Here is a 15,083-nt window from a genome sequence, read left to right on the forward strand (position 1 = left end):
TGAATAGTTGTTAGTTCGATGTAAAATTGCGACGAATAAAAAACCATTTCGACGTAAATGTTTACGACGAAATAGCAACGAACCGATGTTCAATGGTCGTAATTTTTACGTCATATTAACAATGTGTTTACTTCGAATATTTAATTCAATTTTACAACCGATATTTACTTCTCTCTTACGGCGACAACTTTCGTCGTAAATTAAGGACACTTTACGACAATTTTACGTTGAAATGTGATTTACAACCAGCGTTTTACGACAATTTCGTTATCGAATTTATTTTGTCGTAAACTGTCATTTACAACGAATTAACTTTGATAACGGCAATTGTAACGGGTATGTTTTCTCGTAGTGATATAGATATATGATATACTAATATAAGAGAATACAATTGATCGTCAAGAATCATAATATGTAAATATCAAAACTAGAATCAAATTAACCTCCGCACATCGTCCACCTAATCATTTTATAAGTGTGAGATAATAGTACTTTAACTTGCAGAAAATAAATTTCATAACCAAAAAAATGAGAAATTTTTGGGTTCACCTCTAGAATGAACCTTTATATTCACCTAACCAATAGGATTTCGGTATTTCATATTCAGTATCTTTTAAAAAAAGAAACACAATATTGTGAAGTTTTATTATGTTTTTAATATAAAAAATAAATATAAAATAATAGTAATCGCAAAAAAATTATATTTAAGATACCGTTACCAAAACACTAAACCCTAAACCCTAAATCCTAAATCATAAACCCTAAACCCATGGTAAACCTTTGGATAAATCTTAAATCTTTGGATTATTTTAAAAAAAAAATTAACAGAGTCAGCAAAACACTAAACCCTAAACCCTAAATACTAAATCCTAAACCCTTGGGTAAACTCTAAACCCTTGGATAAATCCTAAACCCTAGGATTTAGAATTTATCCAAGTGTTTTGGATTTACCAAGGGTTTAAGGTTTACCCAAGGGTTTATGATTTAGGATTTAGGGTTTAGAGTTTAGTTTTTTGGTTGAGGGTATTAAAAATATATTTTTTTAAACATTTTTTTTTGCAATTAATAATATTTTTTATTTATTTTTAGTTAAAAAATATAATATAACTTGACAATATTTTTTTTTTTTAAGATACTGAATATGAAATACTAAAATCCTATTAGTTAGGTGAACCTAAAGGTTCACTCTAGGGGTGAACCCAAGAATTTCTCCAAAACAATTGTGGAAAAGCACAATAAAAATAAAACAAAACAGAGGTTCGCCCCTAGGGTGAACCTCTAAATTCACCTACCAATAAGATTTAGTTATTTGAGATTTGATATCTCTTAAAAAGGAAACTAAATAATAAATATTTTATGAAACAAAATTATGTTTTAGAAAAAATTAGTAGTTTATCAAAAAAATATTTTTTTAATATTGATAAATCTGTTGGAAAAATACTAAACCCTAAACCCTAAATTCTAAATACTAAACCCTAAAATCCTTGGTGAAAGCCTGAACCCTCGGGCAAATGCTATACCCTGAACTCTTAAATTTAAACTAAACCCTAAATCATAAACTAAAACCGTTAATCCTAAACCCTAAATCATGATCCCTAATACTAAACTCTAAATCCTAAATTCCAAAATGGTTTATGGTTTAGGATTTAATATTTTTCCAGGAGTTTAGGGTTTAGGGTTTCATGTTTAGAATTTAGGGTTTAATATTATAGTTTATGATTAAGGGTTTAGGGAGTCTTTTAGGGTTTAGGATTGACGGTAAAGTATAGGATTCGCCAAAGGGTTCGGACTTTCCAAAAGGTTTAGGGTTTAGAATTTAGGGTAGACATATTTATCAATATTATAAAAAAAATATTTTTTTGATAATTTCTACTATATTTAAAGGTACAAGACTTAGGTTCACTCCCTATATTGAACTTTTAAATTCACCACTCACCTACAAGCCAATTAAAGTGCAAATGTAGATAATTAAATAAAAAATATTAAATTATTAAAAAATCTTTTTTTTTTAAATAACATCAATTTTAATACCGCTAACTAAACCTTAAACCCTAAATCTTAAATTATAAACCAAAACCTATACCTTAAACCCAAATTTTATACTCTAAACCCAAATCATATATCCAAAACCCAAATTCTAAACCTTAAATCCAAACTCTATACCTTAAACCAATCCAATATCCTATACCCTAAACCAAAATCTTATACCCTAAACTCAAACCATATACCCTAAATCCAAACCATATACCCCAAACCCAAATCTTATACCCTAAACCCAAATCGTAAAACGTAAATCCAAATCTTTAAGTTTAGGATTTAGGTTTAAAGTCTAGAATTATGTTTAAGGTATACATTTTGAGTTTAGGGTATATGATTTGGGTTTAGGGTATAAGATATATGATGGATTTGAGGTATAGGTTCTTGATTTAAAGTTTATGGTTTGGGTTTAAGGTTTAGAATTTGAGTTTAGGGTATATGGTTTGGTTTAGGGTATAAAATTTGGGTTTAGGGTATATATTTGGGTTTAGAATTTAAGATTTAGGGATTAAGGTTTATTTAGTGTCATTAAAATTGATATTATTTTTCTTTTAAACAATTTTTTAATATTTTAATATTTTTATTAAATTATCTACATGATATTTTGATTGGTTTTAAAGGGAGAGGTGAATTTAAAGGTTCATCGTAGAGAATGAACCCAAGTCTTGTCCTTTATTTTTCTAAAAACAAAATTTTATTTTATTAAATTCTTATTATTTAGTTTTCTTTTTGAGAGATATCAAATCTTAAATAACTAAATTTTATTGGTGAATGGATGTAGAGACTCACCTTAAGGGTGAAGCTGAGATTTGTTCGTAAAAATAAGAAACGAAGGAAAAGAAACCGAAGCCCACAAAAACTCGTAATTTTGAATAAAACAAATTAACATACAAAGCCATCAAATCGAACCAAACCAATTTTAGCTTTACATGGATATGTTAATAAAATATCACAGAGATCATGATCAAGACGATTCCGACCAAACCAGTTTCTGCGAGTTTGCTTGCAGTAGCCTTGTCAGGTTTGGGTGCACCTAGTGTAAAAACCTTATTTCACTACGATAGAGACAACTGATATTTATAAAAATAATAAGAACAAAAATCAAAAAATACAATACCGAAACAAATGAATGAAGAAAAAATTGCAGAGTCGAGATGGTTAATCTCTTTCCTTAAATCTTTAAACGCTCCGTAGTGTGACGGTTGCATAGCGCTCAGATTCCCAGGATACAACTGCAGCATTGTTTCTGTTTACCATCACCGAAAACAGAATCTATCGACCCTAGTTTTGTGTTGCACTCTCAGACTCAAGAAATAAAAATACTAACATGACTATTCAATATAGGAGAATGTGGTTTTTTCTTTTGGTGTTGGATCTGTCTTTTTCTACATTGCCATGAGGCTTTATATAGAAAACAATGAGAAGCACAAGTTTCATTTTTAACATAAAATGAAACCTCCCATGGTGCACTAATGGAGTCTTTATTTCTTGTCATTATTATGTGAATTCATTTCACATTTTGACCAAGAAATTAAAGAGTATAATTATTACTATTTGACTCATTCAAACAAAATAATATACTTTAAATGTATTTCTTTTTTATATTTTATCAATATAAAAGATCACATATATTTGGTTTATAAGATTAAGTTAATGAACATGAAGTCCAACTAACAAATCAAAACCCCAATCCAAATATCTAATGTGTATATTTGTAACTTTATACAAGTTTCTCAAATCACACACATTAGACCTCCATTTCTCATTCACACTAAATCTATTTTTAGCATATGAATACATTGCTAAAAAAAATAGTTCCAACAATCCCCCACATGAATAGAAATGCTTCTAGACACTAGACGACTCGACAGACTTGACTTCCTAGACAAGACTCAACAAGACTCAACTAAGGACTTTTGAGAGTACAAGCGAGAAATTTACTGCATGATGAGTTGGTAGCAATTTTTCAGCCTTGAACCAGTCATTGTTAATAGCTATCGGATTTACTCGGCCAGGAGGTGGCCATGATGTCTTGAACCTCCCGGGCTTTGGTGTAAACCTAGACAATAGCCAAAACACAGCTTCATTCTCTCACAGAACTAGGTTCTGTATTGTGTTCATTGTGGCCGTGAACAGTCCTGGTTATCATGAGTGAACTTGGAGAATATAGCCTTTCCTTCATTCTCCTAGAAACGGCCCCATTTCACACTCACTAGGTGATTTGCCATTTGTTTTGTTTAGAGGAGTATCATGTACTACTCCATTCATATCTCAAAACAATGGACACAAATCATTAAAAGCAAATGCTTATCCTCTATTCCTTACATGTAGCACTGTTTAATCATCATAGGAACTGTGTATAGACCGAAGTCTTACAGTGCTTTGGGCAGATTTAGTTTGACTTAGTTGTCTCCTTGAACCTATTTCTTGGGATCTCCAATCTGATAAGTAGAGTTACCGCCAAACCTCATCTTAGTTCATAGGCTAAACCCATTCCTCTTGATGATATTACAATTTGATCTCATGACACACCTTTAATAATAGGATCCTAGGTTGTCATCACAGTGAACATAATCTCTTGAGATTAGTCGAGATCAATTGTTTAATGATTTTTGTCATCTTTTTTTTTTTCAAGATACAAACAACCATTATACATAAAACTCAGTGTATAACACTAGTTTTTTTTTTTAATTATATTTTGATAACTATCACAAAGTTCATTTGGCATCTTGCCAATAACTTTATATGGTAAGCAAAGCTTCCCCCACATTTCTTGAGATAGCTCAAAACCATGTATATTTACATTTAACATCTCCTAAGAGTTTAGAAAGTTAATCTACAACTCCTTTAGATTTAAATGAATAATAAAAACAATTTTTCATTCTTAGAAAATGACTTTTTAGATACAACTATTTTCATAGTTCTCTCAAGTTGATTTATAAATCCAACTTGTATATATTTTGATTTTTTTTTCTTTTCAAAATATATTTTTGCTTTATAGCAGATATACATATCATTATATGATATTATTTGTACCATCAAAACCACCATTTTCTATGGTTATTCTCAAATATATTGACTTTAGAAACTACAATACACATGTAAGTTTCAGTCATATTGGTCTGAAAATTCTCACTGATTTTGCATGGTCAACCTTTTTAAAAGGTGCATTTAAGCATTGACGAAATACAAATGTTTTGATCAATATCAACAAACACTTTATTTCTTATGGCAAATGATTTATATGTGGCAGACCTCTCTCAAACTTAATTTGAGGCGTCGACTCACAAAATTCATTTCCATCCATACAGCTTAATCTCAAAAGATCAAAAATGTTGTTTATAAATAAGTTTTCACCATATTTTTTAAACTTGACTCCTTTTTGTTTTCTCATGGTCATCCATCCATGTGCTTAATAATTAAATCAAGTTGTTCCAGAAAAAAAATCTGAAACTAGAAAACAAAACGTTAGACATTCTCATTCAAATAAATTGTCTTTAACCAAGTCAAATCAGCAACACACTTTGAACAAAATAAATTATTTGATCATCTTAACGCATGTGTTTGACCACACTTAAGAAATGCTTTCATGACCAAAATCAATGCCAAAAAATAGTTTCACTCTACACAAAAGTGAGACTCAAACCGGTAAACAAGGTCAAAGCCTTAGAGACTAATAACAAATTCTTTTGATATTTACCTTTATGAGATAGTAAATAATCAAAAAACCAATCGTTAGAAGCCTAATGAATAAAGTTCAGAGATGAAACCAATAAAATATTCAGAACTAACTTCCCTTTTCCGGTTCAAGTAGAGATTATAACAAATGTTGATTGTTAAAACTCACGATCAGCACATAATCATTCAACCATCGCCATGAGTTCTTTGTTTCCTGTGCTCACAACAAAACATTTACACAATAGCAGAATTGGTTGGAGAAAGCACAACTCCAGATTTTGTTTCGAGACTGTTGATTAGCCTGTTCTTAAAAACCAGAACTTTTAACAAATATCAGTATTGTTAGTGCAAAGCATAAACAATATTTAAAGATTTAAGAGTGTAAGAACCTTATTTCACTACGATAGAGACAACTGATATTTATAAAAATAATAAGAACAAAAATCAAAAAAATACAATACCGAAACAAATGAATGAAGAAAAAATTGCAGAGTCGAGATGGTTAATCTCTTTCCTTAAATCTTTAAACGCCCCGTAGTGTGACGGTTGCATAGCGCTCAGATTCCCAGGATACAACTGCAGCATTGTTTCTGTTTACCATCACCGAAAAACAGAATCTATCGACCCTAGTTTTGTGTTGCACTCTCAGACTCAAGAAATAAAAATACTAACATGACTATTCAATATAGGAGAATGTGGTTTTTTCTTTTGGTGTTGGATCTGTCTTTTTCTACATTGCCATGAGGCTTTATATAGAAAACAATGAGAAGCACAAGTTTCATTTTTAACATAAAATGAAACCTCCCATGGTGCACTAATGGAGTCTTTATTTCTTGTCATTATTATGTGAATTCATTTCACATTTTGACCAAGAAATTAAAGAGTATAATTATTACTATTTGACTCATTCAAACAAAATAATATACTTTAAATGTATTTCTTTTTTATATTTTATCAATATAAAAGATCACATATATTTGGTTTATAAGATTAAGTTAATGAACATGAAGTCCAACTAACAAATCAAAACCCCAATCCAAATATCTAATGTGTATATTTGTAACTTTATACAAGTTTCTCAAATCACACACATTAGACCTCCATTTCTCATTCACACTAAATCTATTTTTAGCATATGAATACATTGCTAAAAAAAATAGTTCCAACACCTAGAAATGATGAATCGAATTTTCAGTTACAAAATACTAAGTAGTTAATGAAATATTTTTAAACCCTCAATTTTTTACTTTCAACGAACATGTGTTATTTTGACACTTTTTAATCACATCAAAAATGTCATTTTAAAATTCCAAAACAATTTATAGTATTTACTTTAAATTTAATACTCACACAGATACTATTAATTAAATAAAGATAATTAATAAAAATAAAGTATATTAATCATTTTTTTTAGTTTGTATGAAAAGTCTTAAAATAATACTCTTTGCAAAAAGAAAAGAGTAGAAGTAAGTTGCAAAGATTTTCCTCATTATTTCTTACAATTATTTTATCTATTTTCAGTTGGAACGCCAGAATTGTTACCTGGAGGTGGTGCCGTCGTATGCGGCAATGGAGCTTGAGCTACCAAAAAATAAAATTGCTCAAAAGAAAAATATAAAATATTTTGATCTGATTATAAAAGATTATCTCTTGGTTTTATTAAAAAAAAATAAAAAATATATTCACAATAGATGGTTATTCAGTCTGCATAAAATAACTAAATTATCATCCGTTGATAAAAAAGAAAAAAAAATCATCTAGAATTAACAAAAGAAAGATGTCAAAACCGTGGATAAATAATATTTTATGTGTGATTTTAACAAACAGCATGATATAAAGTAAATTGACTTGCTATCAGATAAAATAACAGTAACACATCTGTTCTTTTTTTTTTTTGACATCAGTAACACATCTGTTCAGGAAGCTCGAAAACTCTTTGTTACAGGAATTTTTTTTGATAAATATTGCTTAAAAACATGAAATAAATTAACCAGTTTAATTACGATTTTCCCGTCAGTTTCTTTGCAAATAAGAGGGCTAAAACTTTACCAGTAGTTTCTGAACACAAGTTGGTATCTGTATTGATTCCACAATTCTTGGAGATAAGAGCATTGAAGGCAGTGATATTGAAAGGGACCACCAACACTGGGGCCTTGATAAAGCCGCAAAGACACGATAGCTGCGTTTTAACCGCCGTCTCTATGGCGGTACAACATTCCTGGGACGGAGTTCCTCCCGGAGCAAACGCCGGCAAACAAACAGTCAACCCTGCTGCACAGTTCAGAGCTTCGTTTATTAAAGGACTAGGAGCCACCGGACTATGTGGTGTCTGTCCTGAAACAACCGTAGCGGCCACTAACAATGTGGCTAGGATGAAGATCACGGTGGTGGTTTGAGGCATGATTACTCGCCTTATGATTGTTTATTTTTGTTCTGTTTTGGTTTTGGTTTTGGTTATTCCTTGGTATTTTTTTTTGGATCAAACTCCTTTGTATTTTTATACACAAAACAACCGTCGAAATAATAATTATTTTTTTGGTTATAACTGTTAAGAAATAATTATTCCTTTATTCGTGGAGTAACACTAATAGGCACGTATATATTGTATTTCAAAGTTTAAACACAATATATATATGTCATAATATTATATGTACCAGTGTACATCCAGTGGAAATATTTTTTTGAAAAACTCGGTCTACATTTTATTTTATAGCAATTAAAAGTTTATTTATTAAAAAAAAAGATAGAGGAAGTTTATTTATCGTTTAAACTCAGTCTACCCTCGAGTGGACAGCTATAAGTTTTGCATTTGTTCCCGAATTTTATTGCAAGTTGATCAAATGAGAGATAAGCGTGGTTCGGTTTATCTTCTAATATTCGGTTCGATTTTTTAGTTTTAATAAAAGTAATAGGATAGTATCCGCGTTTTGAAATCGCGGAATTATTTTTATTGACAAATTTATTAACATGTATATTTGTTCACTAATATGTTTAGTTATGAACTTTTAATTTTGGTTCGCTTCTAAATTGTATTTTCTGGTTTTTTGTTTAGTTCCAGTTCTGGTGTGATTATTGATTTTGGTTCAAAAATACAGTAACTGTTCGGTTATTTATAAATTTTGTTTTGGTTTGAGTTTAGTTATTTTGATTTTTAGTTTGTTTCAAATATAAAGTTTAGGAACCGAATAAAGTTTTAAGTTCAATTGAGAGTGTTTGTAGGAGTAGGAATATGAGTTTTCGATCTTGATTCTGATTTAGGTATCTATATTTTTTGTTACATTTTTTAATATCGTTTGGCAAGTTCAGAAAGCAAAAATTTTGGATTTGGAAAATAAACATGTTTTAAAAGTCAATAAGGTTGAAACGAAGTCTTATATAACATGTTTTATGATTCACATAATTTTAGGTCAAAACTATAGGGTACAATAAACTCTAATATAAAACTATCATATACTTTTTTGAGTACGAATTTCAATAATATTGTCTACTGAATTTTCCAAACAATCTTTATTTATATGATTTAAATTGATTGACTAAATAATGTGGTGAGAGAAAATATATATTTAATAAAAACTAAATTAAAGATATGTAGAAATAATAGGAATATTAGTTTATAGGATATATATAGAAATATAGGATAGGCTAATCAATAGATAAGTCACAACATTTTTAGTAGTTCTGAAAAAATAGGCCATGATATTTTTTAAATACAACATTAAGATCGATGGTAACCAAAGTTTTGTAACGACAACATATTGTTTCATATATGTTTTTTTAATTAAACATGGATATCCTGATCCCACAGAAATGATCCAGATTAGTTACGTGTTACCTCGTATCGGTTTCCAATTTTTAGTGATGTCAAAATATTAAATTTCCAGTGGTCGAGATTCGAATCTTGGTAGCTTTACCGTATTGTTTTTTTCACAGTTTTTCATTCAAACAAGGGGAGATGATACTTGATTAAGGGAAGTTTAAGTTAGTACTTTGGTGGTATGTACGATGCATATTGTTCTTAAAAGTGATTGAGCTGTTGATGTAAAATGTCAACCCTGAAGTAGTCGCTGACGTAGTTGCTGAAGGAGACGTCTTGTTGAGTGATGAAGACCATGTGGAGTCGAGATGCTGAGCTGGAGTCAACAGACTTGGAGAGCAAGAGAGTATCTTGAAGATATGGAAAGAGGAATAAACTTGAGAAGCAAGTTTATGACTTAAAGGAAAAGGAATAAGTGCATTCCAAGAAAAGGAAAGTTGCACTTATTGTTATGGAAGATGTCCATATTCATGTTGCCTTAGAAACTAGGTTTCAGGAACGTGGAGAATAATATAAAATAGCTATGGAGTCGTCTGTATGAAGACAGAGACACAGAGGCTGAGTTTATAGAGAGAGAGAAGCTCTTGGAAGTGTTCTGAGTCGTGCTGAAGCAGTGGCTGAAGTACTTGACGAATGAGATATATAAGCGGTGTAGCTTAGGAATCTTTCAGTAGCGTGTGTTAGGGTGTTAACACTAGACGTGTAAAAACTGAATTAAGCAGATCTTGTAATAGATTGTTTAAAGAAGATTCTAATAAAGCATAGTGGTTGCTTGTTTTGTTGTGTCTCTCGGTTTACTTTCTGTAGTACTATTGGGGTGCCCCTTTTGTTCCAACAAGTGGTATCAGAGCGGGTCACCTAAGTTACTGGTGAGGATCCCGAAGGCAAGAGGAAAGAAGGGAAGATAAAGTACAGCAGAAAGCATGGTGGTTGAGTTTATGCTAGATCCAGAACAATATGGGCATTGGAAAGCAAAGATGAAGGCAAGCTTACAAAGTATTGATATGGATGTTTGGGCATCAGTAGAAGATGGCTATGAAGTTCTCAAGACAGTAGATAAAGATGGTGTTGTGGTCAACAAACCATTGGCTAAATGGACAAAGCGTGAGAAGGATATGTCAAGGCACAATGCAAAAGCTTTATTTGGTATTTTTACATCAGTCACAAAGAAGCAGCTAGATCTTATTCAAGGATGTAAGAATGCAAAAGAGGCGTGAGATATTCTGCAATTACACTTTGAAGGAACTGAGAAGGTTAAGAGCTTAAGGATGGATTTTCTCAAATCAAAATTTGAGAACTTGAAGATGAAAGAACATGAATCTGTATCAGATTTTAGTTCTCAACTCAGTGGGTTAGCACAAGAGGCTCGTGTTCTTGGCATGGAATACAAGGACAAGAAACTGGTGAAAAAGTTTTTAAGGTGTCTACCAGAAAGATTCACAGCTTATAAGGCAGCAATGTTTGTGTCTCTTGACATAGATAAATTCAGCTTTCATGAAGTTGTAGGGATGTTAAAAGCTCATGAGATGGAGCTTGATGACGTGGGGAATCATACTGAAGTGAATTTGGCAGGTGATAAAACAACAAGTCAAAAATCAGAGAATGAAGATGAGGTGATCAAGATGATTCGCGTGCTTCACCAAGTACTACAGGAAATGATAAAGTGGCAAGGACATGAGAAAGTTGATTTGAGAAAGCGAAGACATGAAGCAATGTGTCAACACAGAGGTGCAATGTTACAAATGCAGAGGATATGGGCACTTCAAAAGGGAGTGTCCAACTTTCAAGAGACTAAGATTCAAAAGCTTTGAGGGTAATGAATTTGGTAATGCTCAGAAGAAATATGACAATTTACTGAAGCAAAATAATAACAGTGATGTCAAGAATGAATCTGATATTGATTCAGATGATAGTGAAGAGTTGAAGAACTTGGTGGCGTTTACAACTTTTGAGTATGGTTCTAAGACGAAATCTGCGGCGGGATCTGCATCAGCATCTGTGACAGGAGCTTCATGTGGAAGTGATGATGATGATGGGGATTTTGATCTTGCTGAGAATTCTGGAAAACTGTATGAGAATTGGCTCAAACAGGTTGAGGCGAATTCAGAGTTGACAAAGGAGAAGGTCAAGCTAGAAGCTCAAGTTGCTGAAGCACTTAAGTATGCTTCAGAGAAAGAAGAAGAAGCACGACAGATTAGTGCTCAACTTGCAGAGACTCAGAAGGGTTTGAGGATGCTGAATGGTGGGACGAAGCAGCTAGATCATCTTCTCAGTATTGGGAAAAGTGATCGATGTGGCCTTGGATATCAAGGAGAAAGTTCTACAGCTAAAGGTATTTTTGTATCATCAGGAAAAACTAGGGTTTTAGCTACGTCTGCTACAAGACCAGGGGTTAAAGTGTCTACAAAGAAGACATCCAATGGAAAGACTACAATGAAGACTGTAACTGATGTGAAGAACACGACTGCTACACGTACTGCTACGTCAACTGCTACGGTGACTGCTCCAAAAAGAGTTTCTAGATTGAAGAGTGCAACTCAACGGAAGTTTCGGCCTGTTTGTCATCATTGTGGTGTTATTGGGCACATTAGGCCAAGGTGTTACAAGTTATTGAGGGAGAAGAATCAAACGGTGAAAGCTTATGGTATGAGGAGACATGGTCATATATGTTATTCTTGTGGAGTTCAAGGACATATTCGACGTGAGTGTTTCAAGTCTGTTCAAAGGGCTAATCATGGAGGATTTGGGCTCAGGAATAAGTGGTCTAGGAGATTTGATCACTATGGAGAGGGTGGAATGAGATTTCCTCCTTACTTTGGAGGATATAAATCTTCATATTAGTTTTTGACCATGATGTGACTCATAGGGGGAGAATGAAGACGTGGTTTTATATCTAGAGGTGATGAGTTCACATACATAGTCAAAAAGGGGGAGATAAGTATTAGTTCGCGGAGTACTACAGGAGGTAGTACGTAACATGTTACATGAAGCTGGAGTTATATTAGAGTATGTGTGTTGATTGCCTGAGCTTGGAAAAGGAAAGAAGATACGTGCCTTATGAGAAAGATAAACCTCTTAGAATAAAGAGAGAGGTTTCCTTAGTGTGTGTTACTGCTTGGTGTCGAAGCAGTATTTGAAGTAGTTCATAATGGAGTCCGATGTGAACTTAGTTTTATGGCATTGGAGTTGATGTTCTGTGTGGTGGAGTTAGCCATCGTGTGGAGCTCGTGGTGAGCGTGTGGTGCGTTGAAGATAACATGCTCTTGGTGTCACTGGTGTGCGTTAGGTGCTGACGTACTTGGTGAAGTACTTCCGAGAAGTGGACAAGATTGAAGCATAGACTCAGGAGGAGTTTGTCTATAAGGCTTGACATTTAAGCATCTGTGTTTTAGCTTAGTATGCAATCAAGCAGGGGGAGAATGGTGACGTTCTGGTACAAGGAGTGCATATCTCGTGGGGGAGAAGAGTATGGTGGATGACGTCCTGATGTAGATTGTGCTTATCTCATGGGGGAGAAAAGCATGGTGTGGTGCACATCCCGTGGGGGAGAAAAGCACAATTAGCATGGAAGCTTCCAGGTGGGAAACATGGTTGTTGAACCAGAACGGCATTGTGCTTGATTGGCACACAAAGCTAAAAGGGGGAGATTGTTGATGTAAAATGTCAACCCTGAAGTAGTCGCTGACGTAGTTGCTGAAGGAGACGTCTTGTTGAGTGATGAAGACCATGTGGAGTCGAGATGCTGAGCTGGAGTCAACAGACTTGGAGAGCAAGAGAGTATCTTGAAGATATGGAAAGAGGAATAAACTTGAGAAGCAAGTTTATGACTTAAAGGAAAAGGAATAAGTGCATTCCAAGAAAAGGAAAGTTGCACTTATTGTTATGGAAGATGTCCATATTCATGTTGCCTTAGAAACTAGGTTTCAGGAACGTGGAGAATAATATAAAATAGCTATGGAGTCGTCTGTATGAAGACAGAGACACAGAGGCTGAGTTTATAGAGAGAGAGAAGCTCTTGGAAGTGTTCTGAGTCGTGCTGAAGCAGTGGCTGAAGTACTTGACGAATGAGATATATAAGCGGTGTAGCTTAGGAATCTTTCAGTAGCGTGTGTTAGGGTGTTAACACTAGACGTGTAAAAACTGAATTAAGCAGATCTTGTAATAGATTGTTTAAAGAAGATTCTAATAAAGCATAGTGGTTGCTTGTTTTGTTGTGTCTCTCGGTTTACTTTCTGTAGTACTATTGGGGTGCCCCTTTTGTTCCAACATGAGCTTGGGTTGTAAAACTCAGTGAAAAAAGAGAAGAATGTAATCTCAAGAATTTGGAGTTTGATAGGTAACTGCAGTTGGTAGAATTTTGGTTCGTGTACTTGTAACAAACGGAGAATGGTGTGTGACACACGTTTCAGAGAACAAAAAAGAAATGTCAAGATGCGATGATGTAAGATATTTCCATATGCTAAGCATTAAAGGAATATTATTATATCATACATATTGAAAGATTTGATGATTCTAAAATATAAAAAATATTATATTGGATAATAGAAAAGTATTACTTTATATACATCTTGGGTTTTCCTAAAACTAGGGTTGGAGGCACAAAGGGTTTTGGAGGTTTCATAGCTAAATGAATTGGTAAACTTGATCAATAGGTGTGTTGGCTCAAGTAAGTTGGGTGTGTTAGAAATCAATCCGTGTTGAATCATGTAATTTGGATCAAACAAGTATGTAAGAGATTGTGTAAAAAAAGTTTTAGTAAAAGAGATACATGTTCTTGGAATTATTTTGTGCTTTGTGTTCTTGCTGTATCTCGATTTTACAATTGGTATCAGAGAAAAACACGTTAACGAAGGAGACTTCTTCGAATGAAGATGAGATCTTGAGAAGAGAATATGACGATTTTGGCACATAATATGCTGTTGTTGAATGATATGAATTATGAGTTCTGAAAAATGAAAATGAAAACAAACTTACGTAGAACTGATGAAGATATCTGGACATTTGTTCAATCTGGATGGAAAGAGATGTCTCTAATGCAAGAAGATGGTTTAAAGACACCTAAACCAAAAACAAAGTGGACTACAATAGAAAAAAAAACTTTCAATGTTTAATGTGAAAACACTAGATACAATATTCAGTTATGTAGATGGAAAACTATTTGAGCTTATTCGGAACTGTGAATCAGCTAAAGAGAATTGGTATATACTACCTTTTGAAGCATTACTTCTTCTACATAAGGTAGATAACTTTTGGATTTTCGGATACTGGGAGCAGGTTAAGGAACCCACTCAGAGGAGAATGGATTCCATTGCCACAACATGTTTTTTTTTTTTCGATAACTCTGGTATCTAGGCAGTCACATTCCCAACTATCTCTCGAAAAGGGTCCAGCACCCCAATAAAAGGGATGTTAAATCCGTTGCGACCAAGACTCGAACCCGGATGACGGAAAGTAAAGCTGTACCTCCTTTACCACCAAGCTACGAACTTTTGGTTTGCCACAACATGTTGTGCTCCCCTTATTGAACCCCAAATCTTGGATTCGATTCCTCCAG

General features: G+C 33.2%; 1 protein-coding gene across 1 annotated transcript; it reads right to left on the reverse strand.

The window, feature by feature from the left end:
- Positions 1–2,898: 2,898 nt before the first annotated feature.
- On the reverse strand, positions 2,899–8,163 carry LOC108829512 (non-specific lipid transfer protein GPI-anchored 24). The gene is made up of 3 exons (XM_018603154.2): positions 7,765–8,163; positions 7,258–7,296; positions 2,899–3,070 (listed from the first exon to the last, which is right to left on the reverse strand). Exons 1-3 carry the CDS (start codon positions 8,114–8,116, stop codon positions 2,976–2,978), a joined length of 486 nt encoding a protein of 161 aa, XP_018458656.2. The 5' UTR covers positions 8,117–8,163; the 3' UTR covers positions 2,899–2,975.
- Positions 8,164–15,083: the final 6,920 nt, after the last annotated feature.

The sequence above is a fragment of the Raphanus sativus genome, chromosome 2, assembly GCF_000801105.2.
Source record: "Raphanus sativus cultivar WK10039 chromosome 2, ASM80110v3, whole genome shotgun sequence".
NCBI lineage: Eukaryota > Viridiplantae > Streptophyta > Magnoliopsida > Brassicales > Brassicaceae > Raphanus > Raphanus sativus.